Below are 17,235 nucleotides of genomic sequence, written 5' to 3' on the forward strand. Positions count from 1 at the left end.
ATGAAAAACTGTTTTAAAAGACTTTGTGAGGCATTGAATGTTGTGGATGGCTTTCAATTCGTTAACATTTCATCTCAATTGCTAGTTTGTTGTAATTAGTGCAGGTATAACACGATTCTTCAGATGTTTTCTCATATATTTATTAATTGTGCTACAAAGCATTAAATACTAAATTGCTGTAACAATGTATCTGTCTGTCTTTCCAGAACATTCACCGTTAACCAGGATTGAGCTTTTGTCTGAGGTTTGCACGGATATTTATTTCACTAATAAAGCGCTACACATCTAACATGGGTACACAAGGCCTTCTGGGCTGCGTTCTCCTAATCACTTGCCTCACCTTATCAAATGCTGGGCTTGTGAAAAAAATCCTACGGCATCGACGACAGACTTTGGCATCCCCTGAAGATCAAAACATAACCCTCCCGAGAGCAGATCATCCTTTGGTTTTCAACCACGTCTATAACATTAATGTTCCTGGAAGTTCCTTGTGCTCAGTGGACCTAGACACTACAGAAAGTACGCACCTTCATCCCAAAGATGCACCAGTCTCCTCAGGCCATCACATGACCGAGCACACGCTCGACGGGGAGAACCAGATTGTCTTCACTCACCGCATCAACATACCTCGGCAGGCCTGCGGTTGCACCGACCACTTGCCCGGTCTAAAAGCCCTCATGAGCCGGCTTGAGATGCTTGAGGGAGAAGTTTCAGCTTTGAGGGATCAGTGCCACAGTGAAGGGGCCTGCTGCAGTGCTCAGGTCAAAGGTAGGTCTAATTTTTCCATCACGCTGTGTCAGTCACATTTGCCCGTTAGAGCCAGCAAAGTAAAACAATCCTTTATTTATCAGACTCTGCAATGAAAAGTGCTTTGTAACCCCACAAGTCTCGTTCATGAGTCACATCTGTTCCCTTCATCTGCTGAGAGTTCTTTGGAATTTAACGTGGGGGTGTAATTTTAGCTGTACAGTAGAGGACACCAGCTCATCTATTAACTTTGCATGTTTTTTTGTTATTTTTTGGATCAGTAAGGGATTACATAAAGTTTTGTCAGTACCAATGAAAGCAAGAAAACAGTAGCTGCTAAAATAAGCCGGAATAGTTTGGCATTTTAGGAAATACACATTCGCTTATGCATCTGTTGGCTCTTCATAGCATACAGAAAAGTCTTTCTTCACTGCCAACTCTCAACAAGAAAGTCAAAAAAGCATGCTTTCTCCAAATGTCAAGCTGACTGCATTTGTCATTGTTATGCTGCATTTTTTTTAAAGGTGAAGTGGGAACAAAACCTTACTGTAATGGTCATGGAAACTTCAGCGTTGAAACCTGTGGCTGCATATGTGAGCCTGGCTGGAAGGGACCCAACTGCACCGAACCCGAGTGCCCAAAGAACTGCCGGGACCGAGGCCACTGTGTGGATGGAAAGTGCAAGTGCTTTAAAGGCTTCGCTGGAGAAGACTGCTCATTTGAGGCCTGCTCTGTGGACTGCAGCGTGCACGGCCAGTGCGTGGGTGGCGTTTGCGTCTGTACGGATGGTTTCTTTGGCGAAGATTGTTCTCAGAGCAAGTGCCTCAATAACTGCCTAGGCCGTGGGCGCTGTGATGACGGAGACTGTGTGTGTGATGAACCGTGGACTGGCTTTGACTGCTCTGAGCTTATCTGCCCCAAAGACTGCTACGACCGTGGACGCTGTCTGAATGGAACTTGCTACTGCGATGAAGGATTCGCCGGGGAAGACTGTGGAGAGCGCATCTGTCCCAACAACTGCCGTGGTAATGGTTTCTGTGTCGATGGCCAGTGCGTCTGCACAGCTGGCTACAGTGGAGAAGACTGCAGTCAGCTCACCTGCCTGAATGACTGTAACGGTAGAGGAACCTGCTTCAGTGGGATGTGCATCTGTGACACAGGGTATCAGGGTGAAGATTGTAGCCAGTTGGCATGTCTGAACAACTGTAACAACAGAGGCCAGTGCATAAATGGACAGTGTGCGTGTGATGTCGGCTTCCAGGGAGACGATTGCTCCGAGCTGTCCTGTCCAAACAGCTGCTTGCACAGGGGGCGCTGTCTCAATGGTCAATGCGTATGCGAGGAAGGCTTCGCTGCTGAGGACTGCAGCATCCGCACATGCCCTTCAAACTGCTACGGCCGTGGAGAGTGCTCCGAGGGGCGTTGTTTATGCCACGCAGGCTTCACTGGTGAAGACTGCAGTGAATTGAGCTGCCCCAACAACTGTAGGAACCATGGCCGGTGCATCAATGGTCAGTGTGTCTGCGACGAAGGGTTTGCAGGAGAAGACTGCAGTCAGAGAGCTTGTCCCAACGACTGCCTGACCCGGGGTTACTGTGTGGACGGAGAGTGCATTTGTCATGAAGGCTATTCGGGAGACGATTGCTCCGTGCTCACCTGTCCAGATAACTGCAACAACAGGGGGCGTTGTGTCGACGGAAGATGCATGTGTGAGATCGGATATGAAGGAGAAAGCTGTGCAATGATGAGCTGCATCAACAACTGCCAGGACAAAGGGCACTGTGTGAACGGTCAGTGTGTCTGCGATGAGGGATACATCGGAGAAGACTGCTCACAAGGTAAGAGTCTCTAGACAAAAAAAAGGATTTGACAGTTCACAATTTTAGAAAGTTTCCATGTGTTAACTAAGTGCACCATAAAAGCAAATGCAGAGTGATGTAATTTCCTTCCGTTCTCAAAATTCACTCACCACTATTCTTGAAAGAAACTATTCTGGTGAATATAAAAGAGGGTTTCGGTTTTTGTGCTGCCCTTGTCTGTACTTGGTGTGTGCTTTTTTGGCAGTTCTTCACACCACAACCAGATGTGTGTCTGGAGTTTGCATTAGCTCTACGTGGTTGATATTCACTGACTTGAGGGCCTGAGAAAATGTCTAATACAACACCCTCAGCTGGTTTTTTTTCTTGATTTTTTCCAGTATCTCCTCCAAAGGACCTAACTGTTGGGGAGGTCACCAGTGAGACTGTCGGCCTGTCCTGGAACAATGAGATGCTGGTCACAGAGTACCTCGTCACATATGTGCCCACAATTCCTGGCGGTCTTCTCCAAGAGTTCACTGTGTCTGGAGACAAAACTGCTGCAACTGTTAAAGAGCTTGAGCCTGGTCTTGAGTATCTGATTAATGTCTACGCTGTTCTGAGTAACAAAAGGAGCATCCCTGTGAGTGCACGGGTGGCCACAGGTATGCCATATTTGTTTCTGTGTTCACTTGCTGTGAATATGGTTAGAAAAAGATACTAGACATTTATTAATTCTCTCTCTGTCCCCCCTAGACCTTCCGCAGCCAGAAGGGCTAAGATTCAAATCAGTAAGAGAGACCTCAGTCGAGGTCATTTGGGACGAGCTGGACATCCCCTTTGATGGCTGGGAGATCTATTTCCGCAACATGGTGAGTCTCCCCATCTCTGCTGAGGACTTGCCTGCATTTTATTAACCATCAGGGGAAAAGTCAGAGGTGATAAGCTACGACAGCTTATTGAAAGTCTCAGCAATACAAGGATTTATTTTAGTGGTAACCATTAAATTTGCTTTGACATATGGAAAAGTGAGGGATGTTATAGAACTGTGGCTAAAACTGCTGCTGAGATACCAAGGCAAAATCCAACCAACTCTTCGAAAAGGAATGAATGTGCCAGCTGATAAATCCTTTTAATTTTCTGTAGCCTTAAAATGTGTTGTCCTTTTCTGACCTTCAAGCTCCCGCTCCTGCCTTTTTGTGCCTTGCATGAAGAAATATACTGCCTGCGGTACACTAAACATAGCATAACCTAAACGGTAATGAAAATGCTAAAACAGAGACACCATGTTTTAATGCCAAAAGCTGATTTTCTCACAGCAGTCAAGTTTAATGTAAATTTTCTACTTTAACTTAATTTGCATATTATGTAACTTTTACAGAAAGAAGAAAATGGAAAAGTTTCAAGCACCCTTCCACCCTCTCAGAACCAATTCTTCCAATCAGGGCTTGGACCAGGACAGGAGTATGAAGTCTCCATCAACATCATCAAGAACAACACCAGAGGACCCCAAACAACCCAAACATTCACTACCAGTGAGTTTCCTGCACACAGAATATTTACAGTCATGCAGTTTATGGCTGCCTATCATCAACTCTCGACCATAATCATCACATTAGAGTCAGAGAAGATTTTAATTTTCCTGCACTATGTGGCAGCTATTAGTACTTTTGCACTTTGACTGTGTCTGCAATGTGAGCTAGAGTGAAGAAAGAAAAGAAGAACTACAAGAAGAAATCCCAGGTGGCTCTCCATAGTCCATCTAACAGATTCAGGGTAAAGAGTAATAACTCAAACTAATTGAAGCTGAGCATAGCATATCCATGTCATAGTTGTTTTTTTTCTCCTCTTCCAATAAATCTTTTGCTCTTAGCTCTCGTCCTTGTCTCGTTGAAACTTTTATTGCCGAGTTACTCCATACATTAAGTTATGAAATGGTTCCAGTTCCTTACGCCATCAATATGGCACGTCAAGCCAGACAACTTCCTTTGAGCATGGAAAAATCATTTAGTTAACAGGACTGTGTTGATGGACTCTCTGGGTATCACACCGTTTTGTTTCTGATGTCATTTATTTGTATAGGCTGAAAGTCGACACAGAGGAATGATAGAAGCGAGGTTAAACTTTTCATACCCTTGTACCCCCAGTGGTCCTTTTTTAGCATGGATCCAAAATATGGAGGAAAAATGTCTCCTCCACATGTTAACACAGGAGATTTGTCAGGTAGTGACATGACGTCAGAATTAAAGGGAATCACATTATGTTTCATAATGACTTTTCCTGTTGTGGTGGTTGATATCCAAGTTGAGTTATGCAAGATGTATTTTATGTTTAAACACGTACAAACAAAACAACGATTAACATCTCTTTATCCAGGTTTTCTTTGTGAATTTGTATTGTGAACTCTGTATTTTTAGATAATGAATTACACATACAGAGACTGATTAAATCTTTGTTAGAGACATTTCTCTTCTTATTGACACCAAAGGTAGACATAACTTTTTGGAAAGGTACTTTTTAGCTTGCAAGATGACACTAGAAGAGATGGACATAGCTTGCGGTGCCATGAATTGGTATTGATGTTACCGATTTGGTGCTGTTTTTTTAGCCAAACATGAACAGCAGTTGCTTGGTTAGCAAGCTACATGTATTAGCATCTTCTATGACTTTATGATGCCGAAATACCTTTAACCTTCAGGATAACCAAAGTGGAAACCAGCAGTGATACTTAATATTTTTGCACTGACAGTGCTAACTTGCTGATTTTTAACAAAAGTGTTCACCATACAAACTTATGGTTAGCATGATTAGCAAAATTAGCTAAATAGAGCCAAATATACAGCTTACATTGATTACAAATAAGTTATTATGTTTGAATATTAAGCTAGAAAAAAATAACCCCTGGATGCATCAGTTTCTAGGACAATTACCACTCTTCACATTTTTCATGCATCTTTTCTTCTATATCTCATCCAACTTTCCTTCTCTTACCAAATTACCCAATCTAGAGATTGATAGCCCTCAGCAGGTGGAGGTGAAGGATATTACGGACTCCTCGGCTCTGATCAGCTGGTCTCAGCCAGTGGCTCCCATGGATGGAATCACCATGTTTTACATGCCCAGCTCTGACCCTTCAGATGAAAATCGTGTGGCTATATCCCCCCCAGACAAGCAGTATAGCATTGATGGTCTGAGGCCAGACACCGAGTACACAGTGTCGCTCATTTCCAGGAGTGGAGACATCACCAGTGACCCTGTCACTGCCACATTCACTACAGGTTGTCTTGTGATAATAACTGTATTTTCTGTTTTGGTTCACTATATTGTTATATTTTGAGACTTCTATGCATTTGTACACTACAAACTAGAGCAGTCTAATGTTGTATTAGTATGTATTTAAGCTTATTGTATGATTGTAGGTCAACAAGTGTCAAGTCATTACATAATTAATGAAAGAAACTCTGTTTATGTAAGCACTGGATGCCCCCACGAACCTTCAGACTGTGTCCCAGACAGACAACAGCATCACCCTGGAGTGGACCAACAGTGAAGCTGATATTAGTAGCTATCGGGTAAAATACAGTCCCATCTCTGGGGAAATTCATGGTGAGGAAGTGTTCAAGCGAGGACCAGGCGATAGCACACAGGCTACCATCACCAGTAAGTATCACATGGATTAATACAAATTAAGCTTGACCACACACATGCAATATCCAGAATTGCATTTGTCACCCAACATGGATATTTAGCTTCCGTCTTTCTGCACCGCAGGGCTAAAGCCAGGTACAGAGTACGGGATTGGAGTGACTGCTGTGAAGAATGAGAGAGAAAGCCTCCCAGCTACCACAAACGCAGCAACTGGTGAGAGACACTGCTGAACAGCTGTCCAAACACTCCTCCTTCACACCGCTTCATAAACACACAGACAGATAGGATGTGTTGATACAAATTGAGTGGTGAAATGACACTAATGAGCTGTTTATCTACCTCTTTTTTCTGTCAGACCTCGATCCTCCCAGAGATTTTGAGGAAATTGAATCCACAGAGACGTCTCTCAGCGTCAAGTGGCAGAAACCTCAGGCCAAAATCAGTGGATACAGACTGGTGTACATCTCCAGAGACGGTCAGGTTGGGGAGGTGGGGTTCCCAGCTGCAACGACTACCTATCATTTGCCCAATCTGACTCCTGGGATGAGCTACACCCTTACCTTGACTGCAGAGAGGGGGCACAAAAGGAGCACACCCGTCTCCCTGTCTACATCCACAGGTGGGTAGGGAACCATTTTTCCACAGTTTAAATGAATAGAATGAATAAGAACGCATGCATTTTTAGTTAAAGGCTCTGTTACGTTCTTCAGGATTTCTTCGAGGAGCTAAAGTTAAAAGGATCTACAGACAGGTTCAGCTGTTGGAGTTCAGGGGTGTCAGCATCATTAATTCTCTTTTATCTTACTGTTCATTGGACAACCTGAGATTGTTGCTCACCACTGTAAAAAGATCCATCTCCTATTCTTTTTTTAAAATTAATTAAGATTGGTTTATAGTAACAGCTGCGTTTTTTGCATATATAATGCTAATCGCAGCTTTGTAACCAAGGCAACCAGGACTGAAAGCTTGAAAATGATCATTTGTGTACATGTTTAGAAATACAAGTAGAGATTTGCTGGCTGGAAATAAATCTGCTGCCGACCAGCACCAAGAAACTATTATTTCATCTGTTACTAAACGATGCTTTCTTGATTTTCTTGTTTTCCTTGTAGCCTCTTTCACATTTTATTTAGCTGACTCAGATGACCGTGAGCTAGCGACTCCTACAGGCTTGGAGGACAATGTCATTAGCTTTGTGTATCTAGACCCCTCCGAGTCCCAGTTTTCTGGGACCGAGCCTGAGGATGAGCCTGGAGTGCTGACTGTCTCAAGTGTCACGTCTGATGGATTTGATCTGTCATGGAAACTAAAGGCTCGTGGTGTCTATGATAGTTTTGCACTAGAATATAAAGACACTCAGCGATTGTGGGACATGAGAGAGGTTCAACTTCCTGGAGATGCCCATGGCTCTAGAATCCATGGCCTGACGGCATCGACAGAATATCTAATAAAACTTTATGGAATAACAGGTAGCCAACGAGCTGCGCTACTTGAAGCTGTTGCAATCACAGGTATAAGTCTCTCTCTTAGGGTTTTTCAGCTTCTCCCTTCAGCGGAAGCTTTTGATTAGAGGCCAGACTGATATGGCTTGCATGCTGGATTCTTTGTTCCCAGATTTCACAAGACTTTTTTTTCACTGAAACCATCATCTGCATAACCTTTGGCATGAGTCCATTTGAACCTAACAAATGTCTCTGTTTTTACAAAAACCCATCTTGTTTGATTCTTTGGTTCCCAAAGTTCAAATGCAAGAAGAAATCCACAGTGGCATCAGTGTCTAGCCTGGATTATAAAAGCTATCAAGCACACTGGTTTTCTACTTAGCTGGTTGTCCCAGTTTCTTCTTGTACCTGAGCTTTTAAATTAAAGCCTTGTCCCATCATTAACCCCGTTTAGAGAGATGAGTGATTCTCTAATAGCAAATTAAACCAGGTCGCCTGCATGTCTCATGACTAAGACTCCTCAGTTGTGTTTTACAAAAGCCGAAAGAACGTGGCTGTGCATGGCTTCAACTTAATTTGAAGACAACTGTATACTTTCACACCAGTGGACTATGCAGAGTCTTCAGAAAGTTAATGACCCTGCTTCAGGTGTCATTAATGCCTTAGCAATGGCTTGATGATTTAGCCGTCATAATATATCCATGATTCAGGTAGAATAAGGGCAGCATTTTGTGCAGAATTATTATATTTTTATGTTAACCCATTGTTTTTCTTCACATGATCTTTTTACAGTTTTCAGCAGAGCCAATAAGAAATTCATCCTTTAACCTTCTTTTATTCACTTAGCACCCAAGCCCACATCTCCAGATGTGCTTACGCTGAGTATCAAAGATGCCTCAACGCTCCTACAGTCTGTTCCGGATAATGAAGCTGTTCAAAACCCAGACATCCTCGATACTCTAAATAATGAAGTAACTTCCACTTCTGATTCTGGCGGGATAAGCTCCGGTGCCGAGCCTGACAGCTCAGGCTTGGACCTACTCGGGGATCTCACAGTCAGTGTTACCGCCACTAGTGTAAAGCTGGCGTGGTCCGCACCCGATGAGGCGTTCGATAGCTTTTTGGTGGAGCTTACTGCTCCGTCAGCAACAACGCAACCTCGTGTGACCACGGTACCAGGAAATATGAGGAAGGCTGAAATAGAAGGGTTGTCCCCTGCTACACACTATGATATTACATTGCAAGGGCTGGTGGAAGGGGAGCGATCTTTACCTCTCAGAGTTTTTGCTACTACAGGTACATGGAACAAATATTTCTTATTGTAGCCCTTCATCTCAATCCATCATCATCATATCTTTTATCTCCTATGTCTGAACATTTCAGAATGGTTCAATCATTTCTTTTTCCACAGATACTTCATGTTTTATTGTAAAAGATAATCCTCATTGATCTAATCTTGTCTTTTGCTGAACTTTTAAATCCTCACAACAAAGTATTAGGTCCACAAAAAATCTGAGATTTTGAGATTTAATGTGCATTTAACAAAGAGACTTCTAATTTTGAAAGTTGTTTTAGTTTAACTTAAACGAACAATATAAAAGTGATGTCAAATGAAGGAAAGTTCTAACATGTTGTTGGTAGAATTTGTTAAAAGTTAGAATACTTTAAATTATATTAAGAATATATTATTTAATTCTGATAATGAACTCAAAATTAAATATTAGTATTCAATTTTGACTCTCATGTCAAATATATTGTAAATATACAGTATACTGCAATATATCAAATATACAACATTCAATACTTTAATATCAAACATTTTAATTAAGAGTGTAAAACTTTTTTGAAAAATTATTTTGTGATTAAAATGATTAGAGTTTAATATTGTTCAATATTTAGGAATTTTATTTTATTTTTTAAATTTTATTTCACAAGTCCCTCAAAGGACTCTTACGATACTAAAAGTTTGATGCTTTATTGTGTTTTTATTACAACATGATGATGTTAGCCTGTGATGTTCATATGATATATTACTTGACATGGCTTCTTGAAATATTTTAACTTTGTCCTTGGGCGCTAATAGTAAAGGTCAAGGTCAAATGCTTCAATCTAGGTACTAGTTTTAAGTCAATCCTTAAAAAATTCTGCATAATATTAAGTTTTTACTGATTTTTTTATATTTGGCATGACCTTCACCAAAAATGTGCTTAAGCTATTATTGGTATCCACCATTAGACAAAATTTCAAAATAATATCTTGATAACTGTTGATGTTAGACTGCTAACTAACAAACAGGCAGACAGACAAAAGACAAGCAAACAGAACCAATTACACATTTTCCGCCCTTCGGTGGGACAAGAAGATGGGGAGAATTTAACCCTCCAGTTTTGTGCACCCCACCCCCCTTACTTTAGTGTTCCTGGTCAAAATTGAGCGGTCTGTTTTAAATTAACACAAACATTTTTCACCACGAAATTCAGTTGAGTGGGCCGTTCAGTGGGTTGTTCAGTAGGTCATTCAGCCAATGGGGGGGGAGGTTGAGTGTATTCCCATTCATTTGCTATGGCACCACAGATGTAACAAGGATGATTAAAACACTCAAAATTCAATGAAAGAGGTGATCATCACTTTTATGTGTTCAAGTGTTTGCAATTTTATCTCAAAATCTGAGATTTTTCCCCCACTGTGCTCCTCATACTCCTGATGTCCTTTTTTTTTTTTTCGCCTTAAAATGAAATGCATAATCCATCTTCCTGTCCAGCTGACCCCAGTCTGATATGTCTATCTACCAGAGATGCTGACGCCAATGGTGGTGAACCTCACCATCTCTGACATAACATGGGATGGCTTCACTGCGTTCTGGAGCCCCACGAGTGGGGACTTTGACAGCTTTGTGATTGAGGTAACAAACCTGGAGAATTTTGCAGAGAGCCAGAACCTCACTCTGTCCGGAGACGCTTTGAGCCTGGGTATCTCTGGGCTGAATCCCAACACCAGCTACATGGTTGGCCTGTATGGGATGTATCAGGGCTCCTTCCTTGAACCTGTGTACAGTGAAGCCACCACAGGTACCTGCAACTTGCAGCGTTGCAGCCTTTTGTCCTCTAAACTGTCCTTCTTTTCCATGAATAATTTCTACTAAAGTCAACATCTGTGAAGCATACACATAAATAGCTCTGTTGTCTCACTCTCAGTGGAGCATCTTCACCTCGCAGCATGAAACAAGAACATCATGATAATAACCCAATTGTTGTTTATGGCCTCAATGTCCAACACCCTGGACACAGTGCACTTTACTGCTTCATCTTAACCAACATGCCGTTTACCATTCCTCACCCTCCAGCCACTGATTCTGTCTAGCTGAGAGAGGGCAGGGTGATGCGTACATGTGCCTCATCACTGACCCAAACCCCTTGACTTACCTCCGACTGCTCCCCTTATCCCAAAGTGCATGAAGCCCCCCCCCCCTCTGCCATCCCTGCATCGTGGTCCGGTCTGGCGCTGATGTGCTGCAATGATTGCAAAAGCAAACCAATAACTCTCAGCCTCCCCCGCCAGTCATACAGCAACGGTGCGATAATCTCATTTCATCTCATCAGCCCTCATTCAGCGTATAATTGATTAACCATGACCCATCATTTGCCCGTCGATGTGCAAGCGCTCACAGTATGCGTGAGTATCCATGTCATCTTTCAGTTTGTGTGAATGACACTGGGGTGGTTTTGTGGATTCTGATGAAGTTTATTTTCACGGAACATCAAAGTAAACACAGGTCATTTCCTTTTGGACTGCTAGGTGGCAAATGATTAAATCTTCTTGTCACTATCAAGGTAAAAAGCTAATAACATAAAACGAAGCTAACAGTAGCATCACCTCGATTTACATCTGAATTTTGTTTTGAGTGCATGCTTGCATGTAAGGACTATATTTCCTGCAACATGTAAATGAAGTTTAACTAGCTCTCTAACTCATCTGCTTTGAATTGCTTTGATGCCGCGTTATGCATTGAATTGATCAGCATTAACATGCCCAAACCATGCTACATGTGCATGAAATCTGCTTAATCACATTTTCAAATTTAAGTCAGTGATTAACAACTCAAACTTGCAGGTAATTTTGAAGGCCTTTTGAGTTTCTCTCCTTGGCTTTACATGTTGCTTATATTCAAGGTAAAGAAAAGAGTATATTTGGTTTCCAAAATTTTTACAGTGACACAATTCTCTTAATTTTGAACACGGCTCTACAAGCAATATTAAGGGACACACTGGGATACAATTCAAACACAGACTTTCAACTTTAATTTACAAGGTGAAACAAGAATGCTGCATTGCCACAGCTGAGAAATCACAGCCATTTTAATGCGCAGTGCTTTTTAAATGTTGAGTTGAATTGCTTTCATAGTATTCTCCGTAAAATGCTATCCAATCAGCTTTGCTGCATTTGGCTGAATCACCGGAGACAGTAAAGCTCTGCATACTTCAGAAATTGTCCAGCTGCTTCTGTGTTCGGTCACATTAGCAATAAACACGTCTGGCCTGGTAGCTTTAGAAACCATGCATGGCTGTACATACTCTCTTCACTGTGTTTTACGGTGTTTCTATATGTTTGAAATCATCGGGTATCTCCATACGCTTTCAGTTTTAGAAGTGGTCCAGCTTTTTTTGGAATGCAGGATACAGGCGGATTTTTAATATTTACCTCATCATTCTTGTTCCCCTTGAATTAAATTTGAAAAGTCTGTGCTTCAGTTGCCTCATGGTTGTGTATTGCAAACCTATTGCGGTGGCAGCCACAGTTAGAATTGTGAAGATTGTGTTTCTGTTTAAAAAATCCTGAATCTAATTGTGTTTAAATAACTGTGGTGCAGGATTTTTGCTTTGCGTTTAATGCAAAAAAAAAAAATACATGCATGTATTTAATCACAGCTTCTCAGACTGTCAACAGTTACTGTTGGTGATGGTGGTGAGCGTCCCTTAACGCTAAATGTATTCCTTTCTAGAAAAAGATCAATTTCTAATCATTTACTTGTCATTTAATAATAACATTTTCTGCATAAATGCCTTGGTGACAATCTAATCATGGTTTCTTTCTTTAGTGAATCAACCAGTGGTTGGCAAAATATATATCATGAACTTAACGTCAGAGAGCTTTTCAATCCTCTGGAATGGCACTGAAGGAGAGTTTGATGGTTTTGTCCTGGAGATAATTGATTCTGATTGGCTGATGGAGCCAAAGGAGTATAACATATCCCATGATGTAAAGTCCTATGATGTCACAGGGCTCAGGCCCAGCACTGATTACATAGCCTACCTCTATGGAACGTACAAGGGATCCAGAACGAGTGCAGTCAGTATTGTTGCATCGACAGGTAATCGGTTTTATGTGTATCAAATCATTAGTCTCCAAGAGAATTGTTGTTACCTTCACTCTAAAGTTGACTTGGGTTTTAAAGTGACAAATACATGTGTTATCCTTTTTTTTAATAAATGCATATATTTTATATTTTCTCTCCCCTGTAGCTGAAGAGCCCGATTTGTCCAAGCTAGTTGTTTCTAACATTACCTCAGACAGATTCTCTCTGTCTTGGCGGACAAGAGAGAAGGCTTTTGATAAGTTTATAGTAGAAGTCAGAGAGTCTGCTTTGCCCTCGCAGGCAATGGGGCGCGCTCTGCCTGGAGACGTGCGCTCCACAGTAATGGCGGGGCTCAAAGCGAGCACGGGCTACAACATAAAGCTGTATGCCACTGGTGTTGATGGCCAGAACACACAACCCCTATTTGCTGTAGCTACAACAGGTATCACATGACTTGCATTTCTTGACACTGGACATGCCGCCTACATTGTTATGTACATGTATGCAGGACGACATAACTGAAAAGCCATGTTCTTTTTTTATTCAGAGGACATCCCACAGTTGGGGCCCATAGCTGCTTCATCTGCGAGTCCACATAACCTCAGCTTGTCCTGGAGCACTGTGTCAGGTCATTTTGATGGCTTTGTTATCCGAGTCAGTGATTCTGAGCAGCAGTCTGAGACACTGGAGTTCAGATTGCCTGGTGATGTCCGTAACATTACAGTCACTAACCTGATGGATGCTACAGGCTATGATATTGAACTATACGGTATTTCTCATGGGCGTCACACCCCCACAGTGTTAGCCCACGCTGTCACAGGTACAACGTATTTTACTCATATCTTTTATTCTAATACTTCAAGTATACTTTTTTCCACCAAAACTAAAAAGGAATTTAGCTTCTTTTATCAGTTTAACTTAGCAGAATAATTAAATGAATTCAATATGCAGGTCAAAATCCCAAAACACCTTAAGAGCAAAGCAGACATGCATCACAAGCAGCTTTTGGTTTTTTTTTCTGACGCTCATAATCAGCAAGCATTTGTTGATGCTTGAAACATTCATAGTCAGTTTAAAACAGATGTGGTGTCGAACTCCAGGCCTCGAGGGGCCGTGTCCTGCAGGTTTTAGATGTGTCCTTGATCCAACACAGCCGATTTAAATGCCAAACGACCTCCTCAACATGTCTTGTAGTTCTCCAGAGGCCTGGTAATGAGCTGTTCATTTGATTCAGGTGTGTTGACCCAGGGTGAGATCTAAAACCTGCAGGACACCGGCCCTCGTGGCCTGGAGTTCAACACCCCTGACTAGGGAAACCAGTATGGAAGTGCTTTAAACCTGCATTCTATTTAATGGCCACCAGAGGGCAAACCATCACGTTTCAAAAAGCCTCAAGACTCAATAGGAAAATGGCACAATGCCCTCTTCCTGTATGAGTGCAATAAACCTTTTTACTTAAAACTTCTTGGGCTTCAAGCCATTCTGAATATTTTACGCCCATTTTGAAAATAATGGTCATTCAAATAGTGAGAAAGAAGGATAATTGTTTAGGATACGCTAACAGCTTGTAATGGATACATGCACCTTTTAACCATCTTTCACTCCAACTTATTAAACAACCAAAGAGCTAGACAGAATTTAGAAACCCGACTCTTAACCTTTTCCACCCTAACCGGAGAAGTTATAAACCATTTTTATGTGTTAATAATCATCCACCTGGCTTGTCCTCAGAATTTGAAGTTGATTTCTTTGACTTTTTATCTTTTTTATAAAAAGTTCAGATAAAACAATTATTTCAGGCAAGTTTAACATCCATGTAGTTGTTCAAAATGACAGCCTCATATAGTTTTTTATTAGGTTTTAGTGGCTTCTCTCAAAGTGGAGCCCTCCCACGCGCCACTTTAATGTTAGAGAGGAAATATTATCTTACTAATTTAGAAGATCTTTGTTTGGCCTCAAAATAGTTCTTGTAAGAGTAGCTGACAAACAGTTAACTGGTCATTTGCAAATCAATGGTTTATTTCAAGAGTTTCATTCAGGATTTAGAGCGCATCATAGCACAGAAACAGAGCTACTAAAGGTTTTGAATGATCTTTATATGGCCTTTGACAGTGGGCTCATCTCTGTGCTTGTCCTGTCAGACCTCAGTCCAGCAATATTTTAAAACATGCTGCAGGTATTAAAGTTACAACGCTGCAGTGATTTAGCTCGTATCTCTCAAATAGACTCCAATTTATTCAACTAAATGGCTAGTCTTCTTCCCACAAAGACGTTATTCACAAAGGACTTTTTGCTGGGACCAATTACATTTACATACCTATTATTAGGAAACACTGCATACATTTTAATTTCTATGCAGATGACACCCAGGTTTATCTAAATATAAAATACAGACATAAAGGTATGGATGACCTCTAATTTCCTACTTTTAAATTCAGATAAAAATGAGGTAATTGTAGTCATTCCTAAAACAGATATTTGCGTTAGATGACGTTACCTTGGCCTCCAGTAACACTGTGAGGCACCTTCAGCATGCACATTAAACAAATGTAGAGGACTACCTACATTCATTTTCACAATATTGCTAAATTCTGAATCATCCTGTCTCAGAGTGATAAAGCTAGTTCATGCATTTATTACTTCCAGGCTGGACTTTTGTAGTTCATTATAATCAGGTCACTCTAAAAGCTCCTTCAAAAACCTTCAGTTGACCACTGCAGTGAGAGTACCCATTAGGACGAGAAGGAGAGAGGATATTTCTCCCATAATAGCTTCTCTTTGTTGGCTGTCTGTTCAGAGCTGAATTTAAAATCCTTCCCGTCATGCGCAAAATAACAATAATGAATATTCAGGCCCTGACATATTTTAACCCTAACAGAGCATTTTGCTCTCAAAATTGTCCCCACAGTTTTCAAAAGTAAAATCGGAACCCGAGCCTTCAGCTATCAGACTTTACTATGGAACCAGCTCTCAGTTTGGATTCAGTATATAGACACTTACTCTACTTTTATTAGGCTTAAAACCTTATAGTTTGGGTCAGGTCAAGTTAAGGAAGCTTTGGCTACTGGGGGCTTTCAATTAAGCATTGAGGAATAGGGAATAACACCTCCCACAACCAACTGAAAACCAGTTAGGGAATTTGCATTTTTCTCTAAGACCCATGTAATTTGGGCTTCAACTTCCAACAGCAATGGAATACTTATTTTTTTCCTCAGCAACTATTGGTTGCCAGTAGAAGTCTCTAGGACTGTGTTACTGGGGCCTTAAGTGGCTGCTGGCTACAACCGCCTGTGTCAGCATATCTGCCAGTCAAAGTGAGCAACGTACGTGCAATTGTCATGAAGAAAACCAATACACAAAGACACCAAAATTGCATTTGTTTCGTGCTCTAACTCAGACTTAAGTGGCCATTCAAGGAACTGCATTTTTTAGCACTTCTGTGTTTGCCACTTTAGATAGTGTGAGGACAAAGTACTAAATTATGATGCATGCTAGATTTGCCCTTAGTGTGTTTTGGCCTATAACTATTACCTTGTAAAAGAACTGTGTCTGTATTTGCTTTTGCAACCATTGCACACGTTATCCTCCTAATGAAGTCTCGTCCCCCTCCTGCTCTTCCCCCTCCCCCCACACACACTCCTTCCTCCCATTCAATTAAACCCACATTCCTCTCAGCTCCTTTGCCTAAAGTGGAAAACTTGACCATTTCCAACATAACCCCCTATGGCTTCCGTGTGTCGTGGGGGGTGAAGCATCAGCTACCGCAGGATAATCTAACCCCCTCTAGTGGTGGCTTCAGCCATTTCCACATAGTGGTGACAGACTCTGGCTGGCTGCTGAAGGCTCAGGAGTTCACTGTGCCAGGAAACCAAAGTCACCTGGACATCGGGGGCCTCATTACCGGCATAGGCTATGAGGTCCGACTGACAGGGGTGTCAGAGTCAGGGCTTCTCTCTCGGCCTCTGACTGCAGTGGCTGTGACAGGTACAACTCAGTGCACTGTAAGCCCTCCTGTCTTACTACAAAGTCCAGTGTCTGACTTTGTTGAAGCTACCATGGGTGTATACGTGTATAACTATTATAACCATTTCAGCTCTGCAGTTTCACTATCACAACCTGGTGCAGTTCTGTGATATTTACTAATCACTGATATTCATTTCACGCAACAAAAGACATTGTGTAACAAAATTAGCCTGAGGACGGATACATCTAACTCAGTGCCACGTTTTGATGGTGAGACTTCAGTTCA

At 41.6% G+C, this 17,235-nt stretch overlaps 1 protein-coding gene across 5 annotated transcripts in view; it reads left to right on the forward strand.

The window, feature by feature from the left end:
- The first annotated feature begins 209 nt into the window (after nucleotides 1–209).
- The window catches only part of tnca (tenascin Ca), a 28,280-nt gene continuing 11,254 nt past the window's right edge, over nucleotides 210–17,235 (forward strand). Inside the window, exons 1-16 of one of the 5 annotated variants that reach the window (XM_013909926.1) lie at nucleotides 210–768; nucleotides 1,272–2,585; nucleotides 2,945–3,208; nucleotides 3,300–3,415; nucleotides 3,925–4,078; nucleotides 5,552–5,821; nucleotides 6,018–6,203; nucleotides 6,315–6,404; nucleotides 6,547–6,810; nucleotides 7,304–7,702; nucleotides 8,480–8,929; nucleotides 10,426–10,701; nucleotides 12,729–13,001; nucleotides 13,153–13,428; nucleotides 13,534–13,806; nucleotides 16,662–16,970. In XM_013909926.1, coding sequence (XP_013765380.1) covers nucleotides 291–768; nucleotides 1,272–2,585; nucleotides 2,945–3,208; nucleotides 3,300–3,415; nucleotides 3,925–4,078; nucleotides 5,552–5,821; nucleotides 6,018–6,203; nucleotides 6,315–6,404; nucleotides 6,547–6,810; nucleotides 7,304–7,702; nucleotides 8,480–8,929; nucleotides 10,426–10,701; nucleotides 12,729–13,001; nucleotides 13,153–13,428; nucleotides 13,534–13,806; nucleotides 16,662–16,970 — 5,392 coding nt within the window. In that variant the 5' untranslated portion in view covers nucleotides 210–290. The remainder of the gene's footprint in view (nucleotides 769–1,271; nucleotides 2,586–2,944; nucleotides 3,209–3,299; nucleotides 3,416–3,924; nucleotides 4,079–5,551; nucleotides 5,822–6,017; nucleotides 6,204–6,314; nucleotides 6,405–6,546; nucleotides 6,811–7,303; nucleotides 7,703–8,479; nucleotides 8,930–10,425; nucleotides 10,702–12,728; nucleotides 13,002–13,152; nucleotides 13,429–13,533; nucleotides 13,807–16,661; nucleotides 16,971–17,235) is intronic. The other 4 variants (XM_013909930.1, XM_013909935.1, XM_005720131.1 and 1 more) reach the window with 4 other exon arrangements.

Source organism: Pundamilia nyererei, unplaced genomic scaffold, assembly GCF_000239375.1.
Source record: "Pundamilia nyererei isolate P.nyererei 1_Seehausen unplaced genomic scaffold, PunNye1.0 scaffold00002, whole genome shotgun sequence".
Taxonomy (NCBI): Eukaryota; Metazoa; Chordata; class Actinopteri; order Cichliformes; family Cichlidae; genus Pundamilia; species Pundamilia nyererei.